A 25,138-nucleotide genomic window follows, 5' to 3' on the forward strand; every position below is an offset into this window, starting at 1 on the left:
ATATACTTAAGGCTGGTTTTACAATGAATGTGTTTTTTCTTGTTGTTGGAAATCAGCCAGTAAAGTGTAGTTCGCCACAATTGGTCAAAAGAGATTAAGTTTTTTAATCTGATTAACTCTGACTTATGACCAATAGAAGACTAATATTCTGAGCACTTAACCGTTTGAAATGAAGTCAGAGCAGAGGAAGCGCAGCGATAGAAGCAGCAATGTTAAAAACCCATTTTCTACAAAAAGATGACATGTTCATTCATTCAAGCTGTACGATAGCAATACTTGACAGTACATCAAATTTACTCTGTTATGCCATTTTGAACTTCGAAGTTGTCCAAGATGTAACATACTGGATTTGGAGATGTTTTGGTGAGACGACTGAACTGGTTAGTATTGGCAGATCAAATCTTTTTGGCCCAGAACTACTGATTAGTGTTTAATGTCTTGTTTATTTGTGATCAGTTTGCACGAATCTCTGCATTCCACCATAACAGCATTTTACCCATTGATTTTTACAAAAAAAAAAAAAGACAGCAAATTCACCAACTTATTGGTTTGATGTGCGGTGCCCTCTGCTGGCTCCTTCCAATATAATTCCCATTTGAAAGTAATGCATAACTAGAAGATTGTTCATGTGTGTTCAGATGAAAAATGTAGCTTTGGTTCTAGTTATTTTATGACTATTGTAGGAATTAGGAAATTGTAATGGTACTTAAAACCACCAGGGTTTTTTTTGTGTAAGTTTTCTGTTACCTACAACAGAAATGTTTTCTTTAAAAAAAATGACACATGGTTAGTGTAACCTCTTTTCTCTAATGTACTGTTTTCATGTAATTTGTCAGGGAAGAGTCAGTTACCCGAAGCAGATGCTTTCTATTGTTTCTGAACCGTATCACATTGAGCATGCCTTGAGGCCAATAATGACGCACAAAGTTGCAGCTGTATTTCTTCCATTGGTAAGCGCACACATTTCAGCCTTTAAAGAGTGACAATGATGGCTTGTCTTTGAACAAACCTACATTGTAAAGAAAATTCCACTAAAATCCAAAGCATTTTTAGATTAATTTAATATTGCAACTTGCATTTTAAAGACACAGACAGTCCAAAACATGATAGACCACCCACAGAGAAAAAGAGAGAGCAAAGGCAAAGAGCTGGAGTCTAAACAAGCCCTCCACACTGTTCCTCAAAAGGACCATTTGAACAGAAATCAAGCCCTGGCAACATAGACTTGTGTTGTTTTGTTCAGTCTGTATCTCACAGTCACATACATGTAGTTTACAAAACTGGACCAATCACTTTACAGTTCCTTGCTCCATAGCCACTGATCACTATGTTAGCACTTTGTCATGTAGTATTTACATGTAGCAAAAATAAAACTGTTAGGTGTTTGAGTACCAGATGGATCAGACTGTGTTCTAAAATCTATTTCAATTTTACATCCTCTTTTCTGGTTCCCATTCTCTATTTTGTAAACCAGTTTGGCAAAGAAACTGACAAAGGATCGTGTTTGTAACTCTTGGCTAGCATTTTTGTGTTTTGACTGTGCAACATAAAATTATACTTTTCTGCACTCTGTATCCATAGGTAACTTGTAGGCATCATTCTTTTTAACTTATGGCACTAATTAGCAATAATTTAAACATGAAAAAACCACATTCTGTGTTAAAGGTTCTTGGCAAAAAGTTTTACTACTGTGCTTTTTTAATGTGCAGTGATTGTTAGTACTTTTTGCTGTATACAGATAAAAGGCAGGTTCTGTCTGTCTGGGTTGGCTAGCTGAATTAATTTGTAAAAGCCAGGCTCAGTATCACCACCTCAGAGTTTTGTTCTCTGCAATATGGCTGTCATTGTTATAAGCATTTCTCACAGTATCTTGAAGAAAAAAAACCAACATTTTTATAATCTCAGATGTCAGCAGTAAATGAAAGATTTATAATTAACAAAAAAAAAAACATTAACACAAGCAAGGAATGTCAATACATAAATACATTTACAATAACTACATTTTTAAAAAACTATCAGTTCAAAATAAAACTCAGACATTTAAACAATGTTATAAAACAATATTATACAACAAATCGGAGATCAACTTTGTAGCAATGCTTAATACACGTTTTAAAATGTACACCATTAATCTGACTTTTCGTCCATTTACAATTTTCACCCTCCGACTATACCATACGTCACAGCAGAACAACAACTTGGGTTAATGGTAGGACAAGTGCATAGCAAAATAGAAGATCATTTGACAAGGTTAAGGAAACTGAAAACTGCAAAATTGGCTTTAAAAACATTTAAAAACCAGGTTTAAGGCAAATTTCATTTAAAATTGGCATAGTCTGAGTAAATGTCAACAAAGTCTTGTACCACCCTGTAGCAGAAGTCATACTGTTCCTGTAGGGAAAGAAGAAAGGTGGATTACATGGTGACCAGTAAAATGAGAAGCTGTACAACTTATTAAAAGAATACATTGTGCATATATACACACACAAATGTAAGGTAGAATCTGATCACTGTATTTCATAGAGGAGCTTGGGAATCCTAAGCAGATCCTTGATTTTTTTGCCACATTGAAACATCCATCCATCACTTTGTTTGTGGTTTATCTTAGCCTCATCACTATTAAAGTTTATCACAGTACTTTTTGTAAAATTTCTGTTTTACTTTTACTCCTGCCCCCTGGAGATTGTTGCTCAGTTGTTTTAGGGTCTTGAAATATTCAAGCAGTTCTTTGACGATTGTAATATTGTGCAGCTCTATTATCGCATAAATGTTGGACCTCAAATCCACATGTTCGTAATCAAGTCCACTGACTGTAAACTCCAGTTTGGACAAAATATCTATCATTGTGAGGACATTAGGTGGAGCACAGTCAATATGAATGTAGACCCTGTAATACAGATTAAATGTTATTTTAAATACACAGTGTTGAAAAGGTAGATAAATGCCAAATAAAAATGAAGCACCCAGAAGAGATGGACACATATGAGCAAAATCGTGTGTACTTGCTTGTCTGTGAAGGGTGATTAAAATGGATTTTTAAGGGGAAGGCATTTCTACAACAGAACCCAAAAACCATTAATGGTGGCATCAAACAGTTAGCAGAATGTTTGATAATCAAAACAGAGAATCAGGTCACCCAGTTATATAGGGTCCCTACTTAGCATTAGCAGCACTTTATGCTGTTTGATTGGGCGACTGTCATTATAAGCTTGTATGTGGCCAGATGGTGGTATTAATTACCATGCATGTACAGATGTCTGGATGAGTGAGGGCAGCCACCCTGGATGGTGGTTTGGTTTGTCTCACTCATTGTTTTTTCTGACTATTGGGGCCTGGCGGAGCTGTGGAAACTGACACATTTCAGATTATTGGCAATATCATATTCTTCTACTTACAACAGTTTGGACCATATGAGGCCTCTGCATGCGTAAACTCTTGACGGTTTGGAACACGTCCAGCAGGCCTTCTGCTTTGACTCGCTCCAAGATATTGCTCAGTGCAATGAACGTACCTGTTCGCCCTGCACCAGCACTGTAGCATAAACACAAAATATTGGCTTTAGTACATGTTTATTCAAGAATGAGCCACTTTCACAAACTGAAACCTACCTGCAGTGTACGACTATGGGATGGTTCCCAGACTGCTGCTGCTGTCTCTGCACTGAGGCGATGATGTCAATCATGCCTTTGCCCTCTGCCGGGATGCCGATCTCAGGCCAGCCATGGAAGTGGAAGTGCCTGATCGTCCTTGTCTGCTTCTCCTTTTAGAGGAAATGCACAGGTAGATGAGAGATCATAATACCTTTGAAATGTGATTTATTAGCAGTTTATGAACGATAATGGGGCGTGCTGTGCAGTATATAAGAGGTGGGCTGACGAGGGATATTCTGGGAGGCGAATGAACAATCGCACCTTTAGAAGAGTGAAGTGGGTCGAAGTTAATGAAATATATGAAATAAGAACCTCCCGGTTGATAAGCCTAAACACATCCTGCTTTACTCTCACAGTCTAGAGAGTTTTATGCTTCCTGTTTAGTTCCAAGTTTTGGATAGTTGGTGGATCACTTCCAAAACACTTCTATCAAAGAGTTGCATTTATTATTCGTAACAATTCTTTTAAAATAATATATTTTTAAATCAAGGTTGTGGAAGCCTGTACATATGGTATTCTTAGTAAGCTAACTGGTAAATGTGAATGTTTTTGGATTAAAAAAAACCATCCATTTGCTTAGAAGGATCCAGATTTATTCACTCAAAGATGTGAGGTGTCAAAAAACAACATAAAACTCAGCAAAAGTTTGTATTCTGCTTGATCTGGTAAGAACAGACTCAGTTTAGATAACATTTTACTAGTGTTTGGGATTTTAATGTCTAAATACAATTCTTACAGGCAAACAAAGTAGCTCCATAAGAAGAGTCAAGTGTTGTAAATGATGTAAAGGAAGCCAGATTTACATCTCTGATAGTGGAAAGTTAATTTGCTTACCGGCACAAAGGTGAGTACCAAGTCTCGTAGACTGAAGGTTTCGCACAAAGTGTCTCCCTTCAGCTCTACAGTGTAGTCTCCATAGGTAGCAGAGTCCTCTGTGGGCCAGTACTGGCAACACTTGTCCTGCAAAACAGAATCGCTATATAAATATGCAGACTATAATGCATTATAATAGCTTTAGCAAAAATAACGCTGCATGTTATGTGGAAAAAGATGGCAAAAGTAGAAATTTAGCTTAGTTAAGTGTTCAATGATTTGCTTTCGTGGATCACCTGCTCCCTCTCCTGGAGCTCAGTAAGCATTACAATGGAGTGACATTTCCATTCCCACACCATTCTCCAGAAATCCTCTACAGTATGGGGAAGAGGGCCCTGTGTGGCAATGAAGTAGTCCTTCTGTCTGTATCCCTGAGTAACAGCAGAGCATTCATTTATTACATTTTTGATATGGTGAAGTCTAAGTACTGTTGGTAACCTGTTGCTGCAGGAAGAGATGTTTTCTTACATCTATAAAAGACGCGTTGACGTAATCTGTGAACTCTTGGCCTCTTCTCATGGAGAGAATGACTCTATTGAAATCATCTGAAATGGACAAAGCAGATGACAAACGTATGAGAGCAGCAGATGGAAATATTGATGAGGTTTTAGATATATAAACCGGCATGAGTGGTTCTCAGAGTAGACTGCTTGAAGGGTAACTGGATTTTTTTTAAGTGAGGTTCTGTGAAATTATCTGTAATAGTTTCCTTACCTGTAGGAGAAAGATATTACTGTGGGCTTGGTGGAAGCTAGTCTGACAGACATTACTGTTTTAGTTAACTACCAATTTAAGATAACTCTATGCTAACAGATTAGCTGTCTACTGTATTCATCCACTTTCATAGGACCTCACTCAAAAATCCAATATTACCTTTTAAATAATAATAAAAAAATAATGAATAGCTGGCAGGAGTCTAATGCTAACATTTGGTACCAACAACATTGCTCTTCAGTGGAGAAGATGTTAGTGGTAGAAGATTTGTAGTTAGAGGGAGATTCAAGTTTGTGTGGCTTTTAGCTATTCACGGGTTGATGTGGTCCCTAACCCCACAACTACCTGACACTATATCTTGAAACTGCCTTAAATAGACAAAGTGAATTCCTGTTTCTTACATGGAATAATTTGTAGAACTCTGTTCTTCTTCATGTTTGCAGGAAGATTCCCAGTTCTCATGTTCTCCTTCATTATTCGCATGTTGGTCAGTTTCTGAGAAGTCAAAAGAATGCAAAGTGTGAGGAATTCAAAAATACAATCATTTAAAAATTAAATCCAAGGTTCACTTGCTTTGCAGCTAACTTGACAACAGAATTTTTTGTGATTACATTTTTCTTAAAAAAAAAAAATAAATAAAGTTGGTGCCAAAGGTTCACCCAAATCAATACTATTGTGTAGAGGTGTGCCGATCGATTGGTCAAAGATCATAATCGGCCGATTTTCGTGAAAAAGTGCATGATCGGTGATCGGCGATCATTGGCTCTTGTTGCCGATACCGATCACCTGCATCTCATTTCGCAGCCTGCCTGTGCAGCTGGTCTCCTCTTTCCTTCACACTGCGCAAACACGCAGCAACAAATCCTTAGTGATGTGGAACTATAACGCACTGAGTGAATGGGGAAGTTTGCGTGTTGCGGCGGAAAATTGAAGCACGTCAAAATGCATCAACACAACGAAGCTAATACGACATAAAAACAATGCCATACTTGACGGAGTTTGGCTATATCGAGGCTCACTGCAGTAAAAAAGACATATGGAGGATCAGATAGCAGGTAAAGCAGCGCACAGCTACAAACACTCACCCGGATTAGCATGACGGTCAGAAAGCTAAACAAATAACCAGCAAAATTATTTAAGTCTTCGAGCTGCGATGTAAGACGCTGGTTCTGTTCTCGTTGTTGAACCGCTGCTACACGCTACAGGTAGTAATATTTCACAGACGGAGCGCCGCTTCTGCTCCACCTGGTAGTGACTCTCACACCGAACCTCTGTTTAAAGCTGCAGCATCTAACCTAAAAAAATAAATTTTACATACGTATTAAAACTTTCGCTGTCCTAACATGAGACAGATAATCTCTAAAAAAATAATCGATCTCCTCCCTGCTCTGCATAATTACTCCGCTCAGTCAGAAACAGCCACTCAGAACTAGCAGTAATCAGCTAGCCGCCATGCTATCAGGAAGTATTCATTCAGTAACTCTGGATTGTTTATTGTAATGGAGCCTGTATTTGCCTTTGAATGTTAAGTTTTATACTTTAATTTTTTGGTAATGTTGAGAGGTTTTATTTAGGTTCTTTGCATTATTTAGCCTCTTCAGAGCCTTCATATGTTATCAGTATGTTAAAGATAGTATTACCGATAGCAGTACAATTTGCAGAATGCCTGTTTTGTTTAGTTTTCTTCTTGGAAAAAACAAGTTTTTGTCTAAATTAATGTGAATTCATGGTTCCTTTTCCCACATAATGTAACTGGTAGTGTTTATTATAAAAAAAAAAAAATATGTGATCGGTATCGGTGATCGGTATCAGTGATCGGTATCGGTGATCGGCCCTCATGGGTGATCTGTATCGGCAGAAAAAAACCTGATCGGCACATCTCTACTATTGTGCACAATCTTGTTAGAATAATATTTATAAGGGTGTTGCAACTTTTCTGATTTTGCGTGTTCACATTTTCAATCTTTTTTCTGTTTCAATAAACAAAGTAAAAATATTTGACAGTGCATGCAATGTGAAGAGAAATGAAATATCACTGAAGGCCACATCCTTTTATAAACATTGTTCGCCCCTGCTCTGAAAGCCCACAATGACTTTCCTGCTTCCTCACCAGTGGTTTGTTTTAATTTAGTTTTTCTTCTATCAGAATTAGGCCACAGGCCTCTATTGCTCTAGAGCTGTATAAAGTAAAATAAATGTTGGCCAATCACTTAAGCAGTATGTATTCAGACTCACCATTCCTGTAAATGTACAGCAAAGAACTGACTCCAGAGTTTTTCATTGCCAAAATGAAACAACATATTTGCTTTATGTTTTAAAGCCGACAGAAGCAACCTTTTACATGAAACCTTGATAAGATGGAAACCATTTTTTCAATTAGATGGAAAGACTATTCATTGTACTCAAGAAAACACCCACAACCAGAATATCATCATTTATAGATTTTTCTTTTAAGATGTACCCAAAAATCGAACCCACTTCCGATTGCTAGCTCTGATCCCATCTAGGTCTTGCTCACAACACTTTTTATTATAGACCTAAAGGCAGTTAGTTTCAGTATCAGAGGAAGCAAAGAAACGTACGACTATTTTCTACAAGTCGTGAAATGTCTGTGGTTGAGGCTAAGAGGGAGAGCAAGACTAAGCAGATAAGATGACAAAGTTACAGATTACACTTTAATTTGAACTCAAACTTTCATGCAACATGCTGGACTAAAAAACACAAAGTATTTTGCAAATCTTAGTCAAGATAAGGCCCAAAGTACTAAATTATTTACTCAAAGACCATATTTTCAAAGTAATCGCAAAGTAAAGATGCCAGAAATCCAAGTTTATGATGCAGACTCGGTTATGATTTTCTTTGTTTAAAAAATAATCACCTTATTTCACAGGAACTAATCTCACCCAGTGATGCGATGCCACCTCTGCTGCTAATATAAATAACCTACAACTACTCAGAACAGGAAGTGTACAAAAACGTATTTTGAATACCGTTTCTAAATCTTGATCTACTATAGTAAAATACTATTTACTACTTACTACATACTATAGTCAAAGAAAAATCTAAATTTGCTACAATTACTATCCACTTGTCGAGGTAAACATCTGATTGCAAATGGCTACAAAATTCTGATTAGTGCATCTCCAAATACTTTACTTTGGTATGCAAAAGGTTATTTAAGTGATACTAGCCTTTTCATTTAGTTTTTTTTTCTGTTTTATTTAGACAGAATGTGAAACAAATCAAATTACTTTAAACTCCTCCTCCAGGCCCACACGGTCACCATCGGCAAAGGTGTTGTGCAGTTTGTGCAGATGTCCTTCCAGAGATGACACATCCAGCTCTGTGTCTCCATAGAGGTAGTATTCAAGCAAGGCCTGGTAGACGAATGAGTACTGCATCTAGGGTGAGGACAGAAATATTAAATACACACCGTATGGGTAGTTGATGATAATGCACCAGGGAGTCCATCTTTAACTCACATCTGTCTGGATGAGCTGGGAGCGCTGCTCTCGTATCTTGGAGACAAACCCAAACACATCAACTATCTGCTCCGCGTGCATCATGTCGATCATGCCGTCGATTACGATGAAGGTTCCCGTTCTCCCAACACCAGCACTGGGCACAGAAAACACACACGCTGTGTTTACCACAATGCTCAGCTGACACTTGTATGGTAATGGGAAGCGAGAGAAAAACAAAAGCACATCTGTGCTTGTAAACACATTCGTTGCTATAAATCACTTTGTTTTTGTTTACCCACAGACTCACAGAGAGTACATTCATACCCAAATACATCACTTCCCATAGAAACTAAGTGGATAACTGAAACAAACAAAACCTCATTCAGGAATACTAAGCTTGTTCAGTTCAAGTAAACGCATTTAGCTACATCAGCTGCTGACTCTTCAGTACCTGCAGTGGACCACAATAGGTCCAGAAAATGGCGGATTCACAGCCTTGACCTTTTTCAGGAACTTGAGCATGCCAATGGGGGAGAAAGGAACTCCAAAGTCAGGCCAGCTGGTGAAGTGAAGCTGTGTGACCGGACGGGGAGTCTTAGCAGCATCACTGGCTTGCTGTGAAATTAAAATATAAATATTGAAGTTATATATTAAGACAATAATTTATGTTTTCAGAAATCAATTAGAAAGCTTTTCTCATCTAGGAGAGTCAAGTCTTGTTTTGTGTTAGCTTGAAGCAGGCTAACACAAAGCCTGTGAAGTCTGCACAACTTGTCTGGCTAAATTAATGTTCTAATATAGAATCCAATTAAATATTGCATTATATTGCTCAGCCTTGTTACTAGGTATAAAAGATTAGGATGTCTTGCAAAGGGAAATATGACTGCACACCATGGCTGTCTAATGATAATAAAGCTTCCTGTGATGTGTCGCCTCCCATCTGTTGTGCAATCAAATTTACTATATATTATTATGTTATGCTCCTTGCAAATGAATTTAAACACAGTTTGTGGTTTGTAGATCTATATTTCAGCTGTTTTAGCACTTAGACTTAACACTAAAGTTAGCGTGTGATTCACTTCTTAAGTAAAAGCCATTTCAGGACTGCACAATGTATTATCATAGTATCAAAGTGTCCAACATAAATGTCACAAAGGAGTGCATTATTTGTAGGCCAATATATTTCAGATCTATTGCATGTTTTTGTAGCATTATGTAGGTCTCAGATTAAAAATTGGCATTCCTTCATCATATACTTCCTTTGACCTCCTTCTAATTTCAGATTTTATCTAGGGCCCTTATTTAAAAATTTGCTCATTCCAGAAGTAACGGCTATAATCACGATCGATTCTAATACTTTATCTTTTAAAATGAACACTGAGAAAGAATTCTAGAAGAGTCTGGAAGAACATGTTGTTTTTACAGAAAACACTTGAAATGTGCTGTCTCGCTTTAGGAAATATGCATATTAAATGCAAGTAAACAAAGTTTCTTAATGAATTCAAGAGGAACTGGTTTGCACTTACATGTTGTACACAGAACTTGCGTATTGTGTAGTCTACAAGGACTGTGAAGTCCTCGACTGCCACCCTTACATTCCCGTAAGTCCAGCAGCCCTGGTCTGGCCAGTACTGGTAACACTTATCCTGCAGGAATATACCATGAGAAACACATGATTTAGTAAAATGTTAATTGAAATTAATTCAAAATCAGTCCAGATCACATTAGGGAAGAACGTCTGAATAAACAACTTGGCAAAACGTTGTTTTTTGCTATATAACGTTTTAAAACTTTATATAGACAAAAAATAAACACCACTGCCCTTTCATACATCACCCAAGTCTGAGTTTCACTTCAGCCCACAGCATTAACATAAGAAGCAACAATCTCCATATCTGAGCACCTTATCACTTCTCCTACAGGTAAGGGAACTTGAGTAGTAAATACCTCTTTCCTTTCTTTCAGATTTGTCAGCATGACAACTGTTGCTACTTTCTGCTCCCAAATCATCCTCCAAAAGTCTGCTACTGTCTCTTCTTTTGGTCCTGAGAAATAAAATATGAGGTTATTGTAATCTCTAATGAAAAAAAAAAAAAATCGGTTTCCTTTATACCTTTACTTACCTTGTGCAGCTATAAATTTGTTCTTTTCTGTGTAACCCTGGTGGTAAAAGAATATTTCTAGTGACTATAATGCAAAGTAGTACTTTCTGAGTGTAAAAACACAAAACAAAACAAAACTATTTTTTAAACAAATACCTCCTGAAAGTACTGTAAACATTTATCTGACATTAGCGCAATTAATTATTTCGTCAACTTTTGAATTTACACAATCAGAATGATGAAAAACTAGCTCACATCAACGTAAGATGCATTAATGTAGTCTGAACATGGGTTCCCATCCAACTGAGTCAGCACCACTCGGGAATGATCATCTGTTAGTGAAAAAAGAAACAAAGAAATACTTTAGGTGGAAGTACCACTCATTTTTGTCCATAAAGTGCTGGGCCGAACGAGAAAAAGCACTTCTGGGCCTCTTTCGGCACTTCTGGCTAAATATTGGAAGCGTGTTGGCAACAGACTGAATAACTTCATCCACTTCCTCTGCTGCCATTGCTAACACTACAGGCAGACAACTTGTCCTTCAGTTTTCTCATTGGCTTGGTAGAAATTCTACTGGTGAAATCCAAGTCAGTGGGAGAAAGCCTAGACTGTGCTTTGAAGTGAAATTTGAATCGAGCGGAATAAGAAGGCAATGGCCAGGCTAGTGTCAGTGACATTAGCCTCGCTGTCAGTTTTTAGCAGCTTAAAGGCCTTATCCCTCCACAATGCATCTCTTTTCATCCATCTATCCACTTTCTTACACCCTCGACCCTAGTGGGGTCAGGAGGGGTGCCGGTGCCTATCTCAAGCGAACGTTTCGGGCGAGAGGCGGGGAACACCCTGGACAGGTCGCCAGTGCATCGCAGGCACCTCTTTTAAATTTTTGTGCATTTTCAACCAAATAATAAAATTTTTTACTGTAGCTAATATTACACATTTGAGGACTAGTTTTGAACACAAAACCAAAACTATGACAATGACGGTGTTTGGCTAGAAATAGCCAAACGCTCACCTAAAGTCTCTGACTCTATAAATGCCAAGGAAGAGAACTACAGCCAGCATAATGCGTCGACTTTAACTGCGACAGACAGAGAACCACTGAACAAATTTTAATACTGTTGTTTGGACACATGAGGACGTGAACAATAACAAGAAAATTTGGCTGACTGAGCAAAAAAATTGAGCAGCCTACGCCTGGCCAACCTAGATTGGTATGTTGTCATTTGTAGTAATTTTGCTTATTATCTGAGATGAGGTGGTTTTAGGTGGCTGAGTAATTTATTTGCTGTAGTAGTATTTAGCTTTGTATGCATTTTTGTGAATCAAATAGCTGGGAAGCATCTTAAAACTGCAATTATCCTGCTGTACCTCTTAGCCAAGACTTTAGAGGGATTTGTATTATTATTATTATTCAAAATATATAGTTACTGTAAAAATAAAGTACCTCTGTTATTATGAGGAATGATATGCAGTTTCAGGCTTGAAAATTATTTAAATTCAATTATAAACGTATAAAAACAAAAAACCTGAGATGCTTACCAAACCGCTAAAATGCAAAATTTTAACCCTGTTAACAAGTGCATCAAACTGAATAATGTCCACATACTTTAATTTCTGCACAATTACACAACAAAGAAACAGAGTCAGAAACCATAAAGTTTCAGCCTTTTCAACTGTTTTTGTCAGATTCTGCAAAGCACAAAGCAGAAATTACAGACTACTGAAGACAGCAATTTCCATCATTTCCACATATATTCACTAATTTGCTAAGTGTATATACTCATCCAAGGTTTTCAGATTTTTGCTCAAAACTAAAGTCGACTAAAACTAAAACTGAGTTTACCAGAATTGTATTGGGATTTCATATGACAGACCAACACAAAGTAATGGATAATTACTAAGTGGAACGTATTTTCTAAGCTCCTTACAACTGCTGATCTGATGAGTGTGGCATTCATATTGTACTACACCCTTATCTTCGATCTCAAAATCTAGTTCAACAAACTGCCTTCAGAAATGGCCTAGTTAGATCTTAGAGTTCAAGTCTGTTTAGTTAAACATCAGCATGACAACCAAGGAACACAGTAGAGAGAGAGAAAGTTGTAAAGAAGTTTAAAGTAGTGAGACTATAGTACAATATCCCAACGTTGACAAATTCACTGAGAACTGTTCAATTAATCAACTATTGTTTTCTTCAGTCTAGCTAAAATTGCTGCAAAAATGCTTCACCCAGCAGTCACTCGGCAAGAGCTATGTTGCGCACAGGACCAGTCCATCATAAGGAAACAAAAAAAACACACACTCATACCTAAGGGCAATTGAGGGAGACCAAGGGTGTACAGAAAATGGATGGATGGATTAATGTGTCAGGATGGCCAAGTTAAAGTTCAGACCTAAACCCGATTGAGAATCTGGGTCAAGACTTAAAAAGATTCTGATCACAAATTGTACCCATCTAATCTGACTGAGCTTGGGGGATTTTTTTTAAAGAAGGAAAAATATCCAGTACTTTTCATGAAATTGCAATTAGACACATGAAAAAGCTCACTGTGTGTGAATACTTTTGGAATCTAAGACCTAAAGCCTGTTTCAAGCACTAAAACTCATCCACTAGAAAAGCTGCAAAAACGCATTACTTAATTCTTAGTACATTTCTATTGTTGCCAAAAATGCAGGAATGTAGAAACACCTCTTCTCCCCATAGGGTTACACAGGTTTAAACTTGATTGTACATGCTTAGTTATTTTTAATTTTAAGAGCTGCTGGCATAACTGCAGTGCAAGACCAGTGATAAAAACACAAGTTCTCAGAAGAGGAACCACACGTGTTAGAAAGCAAAGCTATGGAGGAAACTATTAGAATATTGTTCTGTCATTGTAAGTGCATGTGCAAGCGGTTAATGGGAGCTTTACTGTATCTGTCAGAGCGGAAAAAAAAAAACGTGTCAAAGACACAATGGCGCTTGTTTGTGTATATAGAAACAGGAAGCAGAGTTTGACTCAGAAGCAAAGCAAGCTTCTACAGAACAGAAAGTACGCTCACAGGGAAGGATGTTGGGGTATCTGTTCTTCTCCTTGTTCTCATCCTTGTTTGCCTCTTCATACGTCCCCTGTGCATTGCCCCCTGGCAAGGACTGCAAAGCAAAATTACAGATTATACAACAACACAATCAGCAGTGGTCTGCTGCATGAAGGCACTTCCTCTGCTAAATTAGCTTAGAACTTCAACTTCCTCTTTCTCTTACAACGGTCTAAAAAATCCCCATATATTTGTTGCTTGAACTATGAATCGGACAATTTATTTTGACTCAGACTCCTCAACAATAGACAAAAATAGTCAAATAGGTACTTTTCGTTTGTGTGGGTGAGTATGAGATCAGTGTGTGTCATGGACGATATGACACATGGTACTTATTTTAATTTCCTACATGAAAATACACACATTCTTAACTTTAAGCTTTCTTTCACGATTCTCCATGAATAAGTTAGAGACAGTGATGAAGGCCCAGTCCATGTGCCATAAATGCTACTTGAAATCAATGTACAAAGGACAGAACGTTTCTTTATTTAACTTGTAAGATTTAAAGAGAAGCTCACATTATACTCCTCCCTGAAGAGTTTGCCATCATCAGCTGAGCGGAGCCGGTACTCCTCCTCCAGGTGGTCCACTGGGATGGGCAGGTAGGTCTTTGAGGCGGAGGGGGACCTGGGCAGAAGGACCACCGTCTGTTGCTCTGTGGGGAGGGAACATAGTTGGTACCATATCTCCTTTTTGGTGGCTTTTTTAAAATCATTTGAAGCTAAAAATGAAATGTCCTAAGAAAACTAATCATGTAGCGCTGGTAGAAATAAAAATCAAAGATATGTTCTGCGATGTTAAATAACCAATTCTAAGAAATAAAGTGTAAATGATTGGGTTGAATTAGAACAGTGGTTCCCAACCTGTCTGTAAATTAGAGCATGTTAACTAAAATCAGGAATCCCTTATTTCAAAGCTGGATGTTTTTTTTGTTTGTTTTTTTAATACCTTTTTAGTGCTTCATGTTGAGGTAATCAAAAACTAGTTCTTAAGTCAGAGAACAAGTATCACTTCTTTTTTTCCCCTTTTACAGCAAAAGTCCAAGCAAACATTTTGTCCTAAGGACATTTCTTGAGAGATTATAAATAATTTTGTTAGACATTTTTCAGACCTGAAGGACATAGCCACACACTGATTAACTCAAAAATGTTTTTGTAAACAAGTTCACTCCCACTACCTAAGGGAGTTTATGAAGCTTAATTAGAAAAAGGGAGAAAATAGATTGACATGTCTACTATCAAAGCTTAGTGCTGCTCTTAAAGATTATTATATTTCTAGGAATTGTAATTTTTTTTACTGTGCCAATATCCACCAATTATGAATTTCTTTTAGCCCTAAATGTTGCTTTAAAATCCTCTTAGAGCTGTGGTTATTCCTGTTGCCTGTGTACTTTTTTCTTCCACTCTACTTTCCATCAGAATGCTTGGACAGAGGATTCTGGTAAGTCAGCCGACTTGGCAATAAGCTTTTTGTGGCTTATCCTCCTTGTGGAGGGTGTCATTGACGGTCTGCTGGGGAACTCATGTAACATGGCTCTATTGAAAATCATTTTATCTGTTGGTTTTATATAATATTAAAATCTTGTAAAATTAATTTAATCATTAAAAATCAATCAAACATTAAAACACTGCTGTGGGCAGTGAGGCTATATTTGGTTTCCCCACTCAATTCACCTTATTTATCAGCAAATTTCTCACATAAATAGAAACTTGAGGTTGGGAATCACTGAATCATAAAAATCAACTCACTCAGCTAACGTAATTTGAAAACATTTTGCATAAACTAAACAGGTAATCCTACAGTCTACAATTTTGTGCTACTCCTTCATCTCTGTAGATTTCCCAGAGCACCAAACATCAGCAGGTGTTAAGGAACCAAAAGGAGCCCAGAGAGGAGCCACAGCACCTTGTCCTGGCATTTAGTTACAGCTTTGAGAAAATGAAGGCTGGAAAAATAACCCAGAGAGGGTGGTAGTGTTAGTAACATGCCACCCTTTATACCTGACCTGGAGGTACAACGGTGTACAACGACTCAGAGCTGTAGCCAATCTCTAAAACACAAACCAAATCACATCATTCACACAGACACAGTCCAAATAAAAAGACGACCAAGTGCCTTATTTAAGTATTAAACTGTTTTAAAGTCCAAATGTGTTCTTGCTCCAACCAGCAGCCATCTGAAGGTTGTCTTGGTTTTTTCAGTTCCTTCTCTCCCAGGAGCACAACCTGCTCTGCTCTTTCCATTCCTAGATAAGAAAATGCTTCCTAAAGAACATTCACAAATCCTCATCATGAACAGCTTCCTGCATGGTCTGATAAGTGTTATCAAACGTCACACAAATCAGCTCCATTTTTAAAACAGCGGAGCTGAAAGCTGCTGTAAGAGCAGCTCTGATCTTTGCATCGCCTAACTTCACAGGCAGCCTCAAAGTAGATGCAACTGTTCATGAAACCAGCTTGTTTTCAAACTTCATGTCAACCACAGGAAGTTTGAAGCCACCACAACAACTGGTGGGACTACTTTCACGTATAGGCAGAAATATAAAAACGTATTACCTCCCTCCCCTCTGTCGGCTTTGACTTTCTTTCTTCTGAGCTCAAAGTCTAAATATGACAGATTTATATTTGCATCTTTTAACAGCCATCTTGTCACGCTACCTACAATGCGCCTGCAGCTTCTCTTAGTGTGCAATTTTACTACATTACCTTGTTCTTCCAAGATGCCATTCGGTATTTTCTTGTCAACTGTTGTGACGACTGCTGGTTTCTGGTTTTTTAACCTGAAAGGGAAAACAAAACACTGCTAAATGAGACACAGACAGTAAATCAATCAATTTCATTTTTTTCTTTCAATAACAGTTAATCAACACTCCACACTTTTGAACAAGAATCTTGCCATCCTACCATCTGAAGCTGGAGAACTTATTTTTTCTCATTAGCTGGCGTCTTGGAGAGGCTGTGTTTGTGTCAAAATGTAGTTCAGAATTCTGCCTTCAGTCTAAAGCTGCCTGTGGAGCTCCTCTGTCAGTCTGCTCTGCTCTGCTCTGCTCTGCCTAAACATGCGAGGGAGTCTGCTTCCTGAATGGGCTCCGCCTCAGTGACTAAAAAGGAGGAAGTGTTCGTCACCTCCAGCTCTGCCCCTGTGCTGGGCTCTCTGCCATGGGAAGGAGGAAAGGCGAGCCAAGCTAAGGGTTGGAGAGTTTCTTGGTTTTGTGTTAGCTTTTTTTTATTTTTTTTACCTGAGGATGTACCAGGCCAACAGTGTGAAGATGAGCACCAGCAGGGACACAACCAGCACAATGGGAAGAACTTGGGGGTTGTGAGATTTATCTCCTTCTGAGGATGGAGGAGAGGTTAAAGGAGCACTACCAACAAAAATGCAGAAAGAAGACAAACACTACTGTTGCTTCTAAATAAATTGGAAAATTAAATCAAATAATTCAACTCAAACTATATTCACACAGCAGGCAAGTACGACCCAAATCATCTTTTTATGCTTATACGCAATGTATACATTACTTTTTCTAGATGGTCTTCGTCTTTCCAGTTTTTACTAATTCTTATACTTATCCAATTGTTTTCAAAGCATTTGAAGTCTGGTTGCGTCATTGATGCGAGACATGCATCATATTTCTCCACTAGCAGAAGCCAGGCACATTACATTCTGGACATAAACACTGGCTGAAACTTATAATTATGAAAATGATGAACTCATAGCTCATCACATCACACTCTTACCACTCCTGGCTCTGACATCCAAACAGGCTTCTCTACAAAAGTCCATCACTATTGGCTTCCTAACTACAATTTTACTAGTTTCCTTTGTGTTATGATTTTGACAATACTGTTGGCTCCCATTGCTAAAAAACTTTACATTGATTCATAGATGGCGGCACACACTATTACTTAGGTAAACAACGCTATACTGTTTGGCGTCAACGTTCTTCTGAGCATTGCGGATTGCTAAATGCTCAGACCATTCACACAGTTTGATTCCAATCACATTTCATTAGTAGTATGAACAACCATTAAAAAAAACCCCAAAGGATTTCAGCAAAAAATCTGAATTGAGTATTAAGACTTGCTGTGGGGGCGTGCCCTAAAAGTCAAACATGTAAATCATAGATATTTATTACAAACGGATATATTCAGCATGAGGTGCCAAGTCAACATCTCCATAAAGCTTGTGAGCAAAGAAAATTGGAAGGAATGTAAAATATCCTGGTAGACAGCTGTGCCGACATTGAACTTTTTAATTCACAGTGGAGCAAAACTAACAGATGAGATGTCACACTGGACCTTAAGCAACTTGGATTCTGTGGATGTCATCTCTTCCTCCAAATTCCAAAATTCTAAATTTAAATTCATCTTAAAAGAGGGCTTTGGACCAATGAGCAATAGTCAGGTCATTTTCCTGATCATCCCAGGTAAAACTGTGCTGATATCTCTGGTTCAAGAATGGCTTTAAACAAGTTGTTGCTCAAATCCTGGATATGTCTGTATGGTGGCTCTTGAACTACGAACTACAGCTACACTTTCTGATCTTCCTCATCAAGGCCGCAATTATACTTATATGCTTACAGATTTCTTACCACCATAGGTTTTTCAGTCACGTAACCTTCTACAAATATGCTTGCGTTGATGATTCTGTGAACACAGCTTCCTTAGTTTTGTGGTTTACTCTTCTTGTTGTGTCTGCCGGTCACTGTCTGCTGGAGAAATGCCAAGTCGGCAGCCTTCTAAAGGATTATAAAGGCAATAACACGGAAAGCATAATTCTTCTGTAACAAAATTGTGTCTATAATTGGTGTTTATTGGTTTTACATTTTTCTCACTAGCTGAATTTTAGGTGTTCATTAGTTGTACATAAACATTAATAAAAAATTAACAAAAATAAACACTGGAAAAATACCACTGTCTAATAGATTTACAGTTGAAGCCAGACATATATATATATACATCAAGTAAAAAGACTCATGTCAAATAAACCAGACATATATATACATCAAGTAAAAACCTGAAATTTCTTTAAGCCAGCCACAAGGCATTAATAAATAAATCTCCGGCATATTCTCACGATTGTGACATTCGGCAAATATAAATAATTTTTGTAGTTCTAACTGAACTAAAATAACGAGAAGTCTGATTTAACTTTGAATGTGATGAAAAAGGGTGCATGTGTCTTTTATTTAGTGTATGTAAATGTATGGTTTCAACTCTATGGAAGGTATACTTTTTAAGAAGAATTTCTGATAATATACCTTTTTAATCGTTTAATCTATTGAGATCAACCTGTGTTAGTTACATTGTATGACTTGATCTAATAAATACTTGGAACAGCAAAGTGGCTGCTGTTCTCTTTCATGGCCACAGAGCCAGTTTAATAACAGGTCTCAGCAGTATTTTGTCAACACAGATATGCATCAGCTTGGACAGAAAATTAGAGGCTCTCAAAAAGAAGACAAGACCACCAGTCAGCTATCTGTCCTCTGCATAAAAGTTCACAATAATCTTTAAATTACTAACTGCTGCTGCGAGCTTAATTGTGATCTGGTAAATACAAAGCTGAAGGCTGTTATCAAGCAGATGCAATCACAGCAGAAAACCGATAATGATACTATCTCTGAGAAATGTGATGACTGCAGTAAGCATTAATGGGATATTATGTTGAAGTGGATTGGCCCTTGCTATTGTTCTTACCTTTTGAGTTGGTGTCATTGGCAGTGGTATTGGAATAGGGTATTGTGGTTGTCACCAAAAACAGAAGGGGGACCATTGTGCCTGCAGGAAAACAAAATGAGGGCGGCTATTGAATTTAGTTCCAGACATGTCTGAGATCAAGATTCATGAGAAAGTGACTATTGCAAAGTATTCATCGGACACAAAAGCTTTTGACAAATCTGAGGTGTATTTCTTTAATCATGAGCTGCTTTCAGGAATGTGCAAAGTTGACGAGAACCACAATGGAATAACACACACATATCCTGGTCATTCATTAGCCCTGTCAAGGGAAACGTATAGCTGTATTACCACAAATGTCCACATGATGGCAGAATACGTCAACAAATTTATTGCAATGACATCGTTGCCTCTTTAAGCCCATTGAGAAAAATATGTCTTTAAGGAGAACGAGGGGGGGCGGAGGGGGAACCCCCCACCTTTTTAATATAAAATTTTAAAATGATTTCAAAATAAATGCAGTTTTTGTGTTCAATTTACAGGCAATGCTGAATATTGTTACCTTCAGGTAACAATATTTGATTGAATGTATTAACCTCAGGAAACAGAACTTCCACATCCACTAAATTCCACTGATGTAGCTGATACCAGCTGCTTTCGTCAAGCTATTTCTGTAACAAGGCCAAGACAAAGAACAAGGGATTTCCAGGGCACTGCATGTGTAGGTTTAGGAACAACGCATAAACATTTACACATCCCTGAATCAGTAAAAACACAAAAAGTCCAACAATCTTGGAGTGAGTGTGTAAATTGAACGAAAAGGCAGGTTATAGAAGTTTTGTTATTCTGACCAGCCTTGTCCACACTGTTTGAAGAGTGGCAGACTGGGGAGGTGGTCACAGTCTAGAAGAAAGAGGACTGAAAAGTGTGTTTTCAACTATCAATCTGTCACTTACTCCTGGGAAAACTCTTACTCTAGAGCATTGGAAATTAGTCACTCAGTGTAGCTTCTGTCCTCACTGTGCAACAGTCAAATTCTTACCCAGATGGAGTTGTTGAGGTGACTATGGAAGCTTGGTAGTTTTGTGAATATGGAGTATGCCTATGATTGTTTTACTGGAAGCGTTTTAGCAAGGGGTGTTGTGGTTTCTTTGAAGGGCCACCCTGCCCTTGTGTAACCAGCACTAAAACTGCATCTACTTTTGACTTTGTAGTGAACTTTGCAAGTTCTGTTTGTCGTTTATGGACATGATCATAGTGTTGTCATGGAGACTTTGGGAACCTTAAAGCCTCATCTCTGCCTTTTGCAGATGATCTTGCTCTGATGTCATCTTTAAACTAAGACCTCCATCATGTGAAGTTCCCAGGATGAAGTTCAGTACCTCTTGGTCACAGCTCATGGTCCTCAACCAGAACAGAGTGACCTGCTTCCTCTGGGCTCGAGTCCAGTCAGTGTCCTAAACAGCAGAGTGAGTTCATGTAAGTTGATCAGTATTGATGAGGAGGAAGCAGGAGATGAATGAATAGCCTTGGATCTTGCATTTAAACTTGGAGTAGAACTGCTGTCGCTTCGCATCAAAACAGTTCAGGTGTTTTGGCAATCTCATGAGGAAGCCTCGTTAGGAGGTGTTCCAGACGCATTTCACTGGGAAGAGACCTCGAGGCAGACCCAGAACTAGATGGAGAGACTTCATTAATCCAACCTGGGAAACCTAGCCACCCGATGGAATCAGCTGGAAAGTATTACTGAGGGGAGGGATGTCAAAGTTTTCCTCTTGAGTATGTTATTCCTGCACCAGGTCCTAATCTCAGATAAGTAGAGATGGATGGATGATAAGTTTAAGCAACTATTATTTTTATATTTGATATTATTTTATATCAACTAATATTAACTCTTAGGTAGGTATGTATATATATATATATATATATATATATATATATATATATATATATATATATATTAGAGGTGTGCCGATCGATCGGCCACTGATCACAATCGGCCGATTTCCATGAAAAAGTGATCGGTGATCGCCGATCACGGTCTCTTGTTGCCAATAACACAAACCGATCACCTGCTTCTCATTTCTCAGCCTGCCTGTGCAGCTGGTCTCCTCTTTCCTTCACACTGCGCAAACACGCAGCAACAAATCCTAAGCGATGTGGAACTATAACGCACTGAGTGAATGGGGAAGTTTGCGTGTTGCGGCGGAAAATTGAAGCAGGTCAAAATGCATCAACATGACGAATCTAATATGGCATAAAAACAATGCCATACTTGACATAGTTTGGCTATATCGAGGCTCACTGCAGTAAAAAAAAAAAAAAAAAAAGACGATCAGATAGATTTATGTTTTTATTTTACAAACGTTGTATTTATTACCTAAGATGGAGTAGCTTTCAACAAATATTGAAAACTTTATTGATCCCCTTGGCGATCAATAAAGTATATTCTATTCTATTCTAGAAGCCTTATTATTATCTCAGTCTTGCAGTTGCTATTAATTTGAGCTTTTTTACTCTTAACACTAGGCCAATACAGATCTGCCCTCAGATCTAATGAAGCAGCATTTTGACTTCTTCTCCACACTTGCAGGTATGTGAGTGGTACTTTGCAGCTGCAGAGAAAACGAGCTGCCCAAGCCAAGTACAGAGTCAATGAAGACACTGTTGAAGGCTCCACGCTGTGCCGCAGTGTCCTGTATTACGTCCAGGCAGGACACCGGAGGAATGTGAGGGCGGCAGAGCAGAGAGACTCTTTCTGCAGCAGGGAGAGCAGGAGCAGAAGGTCCCGGTCAATAATGTTTCCTGGAGCAATTAATAAACCCAGACATGTCAAGCCTACGCTCCATGGAAAAGACTGATAAGGGAATTCTAATGAGGGATGAGCCCTCCACAGTTGTTCTGAAGCTTTCAAACCCCCTTGTTATGGTTTTCTTTATAAATGTCACAAGCTTGGAGGAGGAGGCAGATATTGAGCTGAGTAGGTGAATCTTTGAGGCAGGACTGTGTAAAGGGTGTCTGTGAATGAACTTTTGACAGCACAAACTACTATACACATAATGTTATGTATTCTTTTTCAGTTTTTGTTTGTGTTCATGAGGACATGCAGCACAGTGCTCCAAGCAAGCCCTTTGGCTAAATCTTGTGGTTAAGTGGTTCTGCCTCCTGGCGCTCTCATTCCTTTCTTTTAGCTCTAGAAATATCATCCTGTCATATTTCAGCCTGCAGTCCAGCTGTGTGGCTCAACTCCTCCAGGCTGTTCTGCTCCCCGTTTCAATTTTGGTATGGTTCTATAGTACAGCTGCCAGACCTGCACATTTCCCTGAGAATGCCATAACATCCACTTAGATTCTTCTTCACCACACATCGCCTTTTTACTCTCAGTGCCCAGTCTCCGGCTCTCCTTCCTCAACATAAACCAGTCTAGACCACGAGTCTCAGATTTGACTAATAGTCACTCTTTAGCTTGAGTCCAGCAGCTATCATTGCATTGTGTGTGCTCTCATCTGTGCATTGTCCTCTTTCCATTTAGCACTCAGCGGCCAGTCACCAACCATTAGGCCAGTCATAATGAAAATGGGTCATGTGAGATACCAGCTCGGGGGAAGTTCTGGGGTATCCTTATTTCCCAGCATAAGACATTTGCAACTAGCAATGGGGAAGGGTATTGTCTTGGCCTTCTAGACAGCCTCCTATCCCCCACCCACCCAGACGTTAGTGAAGCATGGACTTAGCAGCTCTGTGACATACTGATAAGTCTCATCCGATGCCACACTTTGCTGTAGAGGCAAAACTTACAACAGCAGCAGCAAGAGAACACCACTGCATTCTTTGCATGGTAGATAATATCGTTCATAAGAATATTTAAGCTGCCGTACATGTGCAAGTCAAATTATACCGTCAAAAAGTTCAATTCAGCACTTCCGCTCAAAAAGTTAAACTGATGTGATAAATAGATTCTTTGTACGTCCTTTATCTGCTGAAGAAATGTGATGCTTGGGCTATTTTTTTCAACAGCTGTACAGACCTGTTGCATTCAAGCTGCAGCCAGAAAAGCTTGCAGCTTCCCTTGGTCTCCGAGCAACCAGCTACAAGCCTGGACACAATTTGGAGGTGTGTGTTGTTTTCCTTGGATCTGAGTCCTACTCGTGCCACAACCTACCCAACTACCCTACATACCAACCTACATGTGCAACAGACCTTTACTTTTTTATAACACATTCTAAATGTAAAACTGCACTCATCTGCATCAACACCTGCTTATGTCACAATGCAAACTCTAACTTTGAACAAGTGTACGGAATGCACTGCGCGACACACAGCTCTCTCTGGTGATTATACCCCGACTTCTCTGAATATCTGCACATCACACAGCAGACAAGCAATATGTTAGATATGCAGAGATATGAGCGTATCGCATTTCACAATAAAGCAGCAGAAAATAAAGGTAGGCAACTGCCAGCCTTGTTTTCATCCGTTGTATAAAGATTTTAAAAAAGCAATGCAAAAACCGACTCACTCACTGTGACTCTAGTCGTAAATCAAAATGTTTTTTTTCCTGGCAGTGATTTATTTGGGAGGATGGGACATTCCTCTCACTGTGTTTCCCTGCTTTCTCATTCTTTCAGTCACGGCTTAAAAAAAACAACATAATGATACGCTGGCAGTTCTCTAACTTCGTCTCAGTAATAAGCAGAGGAGCCAAGCCATCAGAAAGAAACTTGTTACATTTAGAAGATAATACAGGGAAATTGCCTGCGTTTGCCTCTGACAGGAAGCTCGGCGTTCTCCGCTTCGTCAGGTCCACTGAGAACTGTTTCTATGGGCACAGTTTCTCTGTCCTTTTGCATTCGTCAGCTGTGGAATCTGAAAAGTGGTCTGTGGGTGTATGTAAGGGGGTGGGGGGACCGTGTGAGGCGGACAGGAGATACATGAAGTCCTCAAAGCAAAAGGACTGTCTGCCCTCTGAGCGACAAGGTTTTGACACCTGCATGATGGCTCAAAAGAAAGTTTGCTGTCCTTCTGTGCATTTTCTCACCGATGTGCTAAAAATGTGTTTGTAGCCTCTTTTATAACCCTCTAAAATTGTTTCTGAGCAAGACATATTTTCAGTTATCAAACCACAATCCCCATCTAGGTAACCATTAGACGCCATACGATGATTTTCAGCAAATACAACGTGTTTTAAATAACATATTTTTAAAGTTTACCTATTTGTTTAACCAGGTCAGCCATCAGAAAATACTTCAACTAGTTAAATCTTATTCAGTAGAATAACAAACAATACTTTATCTAAAGCCCATCTTCACTGTGGCTATGGATAACAGGGTTAAATACCCCAAGAATCATAACATTTTTTACTAGACATTAGGTCATTATTTTTGCACCCCAGTATATCTAGTAACCACAAAGCAAAAATAATTATGTAATGCTGTCACAAGCTGTGATGCAAATTTGTGACAATTTTAAGCTTATTTGTGGTTATACTAAATTTATGCATCATTCTTTTTTCCTTTTAAAGGGGACAACTAAAATTGGGCAAAAAGAAAATGTCTAGTTTTTCAGGTTAATAATATGTC

At 38.5% G+C, this 25,138-nt stretch overlaps 1 protein-coding gene across 7 annotated transcripts in view; it reads right to left on the reverse strand.

The window, feature by feature from the left end:
* Window positions 1-1,044: 1,044 nt before the first annotated feature.
* LOC103481561 (protein tyrosine phosphatase receptor type E) overlaps window positions 1,045-25,138 on the reverse strand; it is a 67,853-nt gene continuing 43,759 nt past the window's right edge. For 2 of the 7 annotated variants that reach the window (XM_008437104.2, XM_008437105.3), the window contains exons 3-22: window positions 19,581-19,661; window positions 17,120-17,216; window positions 16,587-16,660; window positions 15,887-15,931; window positions 14,400-14,536; window positions 13,846-13,936; window positions 11,059-11,135; window positions 10,825-10,861; window positions 10,649-10,746; window positions 10,228-10,347; window positions 9,153-9,316; window positions 8,720-8,855; window positions 8,489-8,638; window positions 5,639-5,732; window positions 4,992-5,068; window positions 4,760-4,894; window positions 4,485-4,610; window positions 3,609-3,760; window positions 3,396-3,531; window positions 1,045-2,391 (exon numbers count right to left, since the gene is read on the reverse strand). In XM_008437104.2, coding sequence (XP_008435326.1) covers window positions 2,317-2,391; window positions 3,396-3,531; window positions 3,609-3,760; window positions 4,485-4,610; window positions 4,760-4,894; window positions 4,992-5,068; window positions 5,639-5,732; window positions 8,489-8,638; window positions 8,720-8,855; window positions 9,153-9,316; window positions 10,228-10,347; window positions 10,649-10,746; window positions 10,825-10,861; window positions 11,059-11,135; window positions 13,846-13,936; window positions 14,400-14,536; window positions 15,887-15,931; window positions 16,587-16,660; window positions 17,120-17,216; window positions 19,581-19,656 — 2,097 coding nt within the window. In that variant the 5' untranslated portion in view covers window positions 19,657-19,661 and the 3' untranslated portion in view covers window positions 1,045-2,316. The other 5 variants (XM_008437107.2, XM_008437110.3, XM_008437109.3 and 2 more) reach the window with 5 other exon arrangements.

This window comes from Poecilia reticulata, chromosome 19, assembly GCF_904066995.2.
Source record: "Poecilia reticulata chromosome 19, P_reticulata-male-v2, whole genome shotgun sequence".
Taxonomy (NCBI): domain Eukaryota; kingdom Metazoa; phylum Chordata; class Actinopteri; order Cyprinodontiformes; family Poeciliidae; genus Poecilia; species Poecilia reticulata.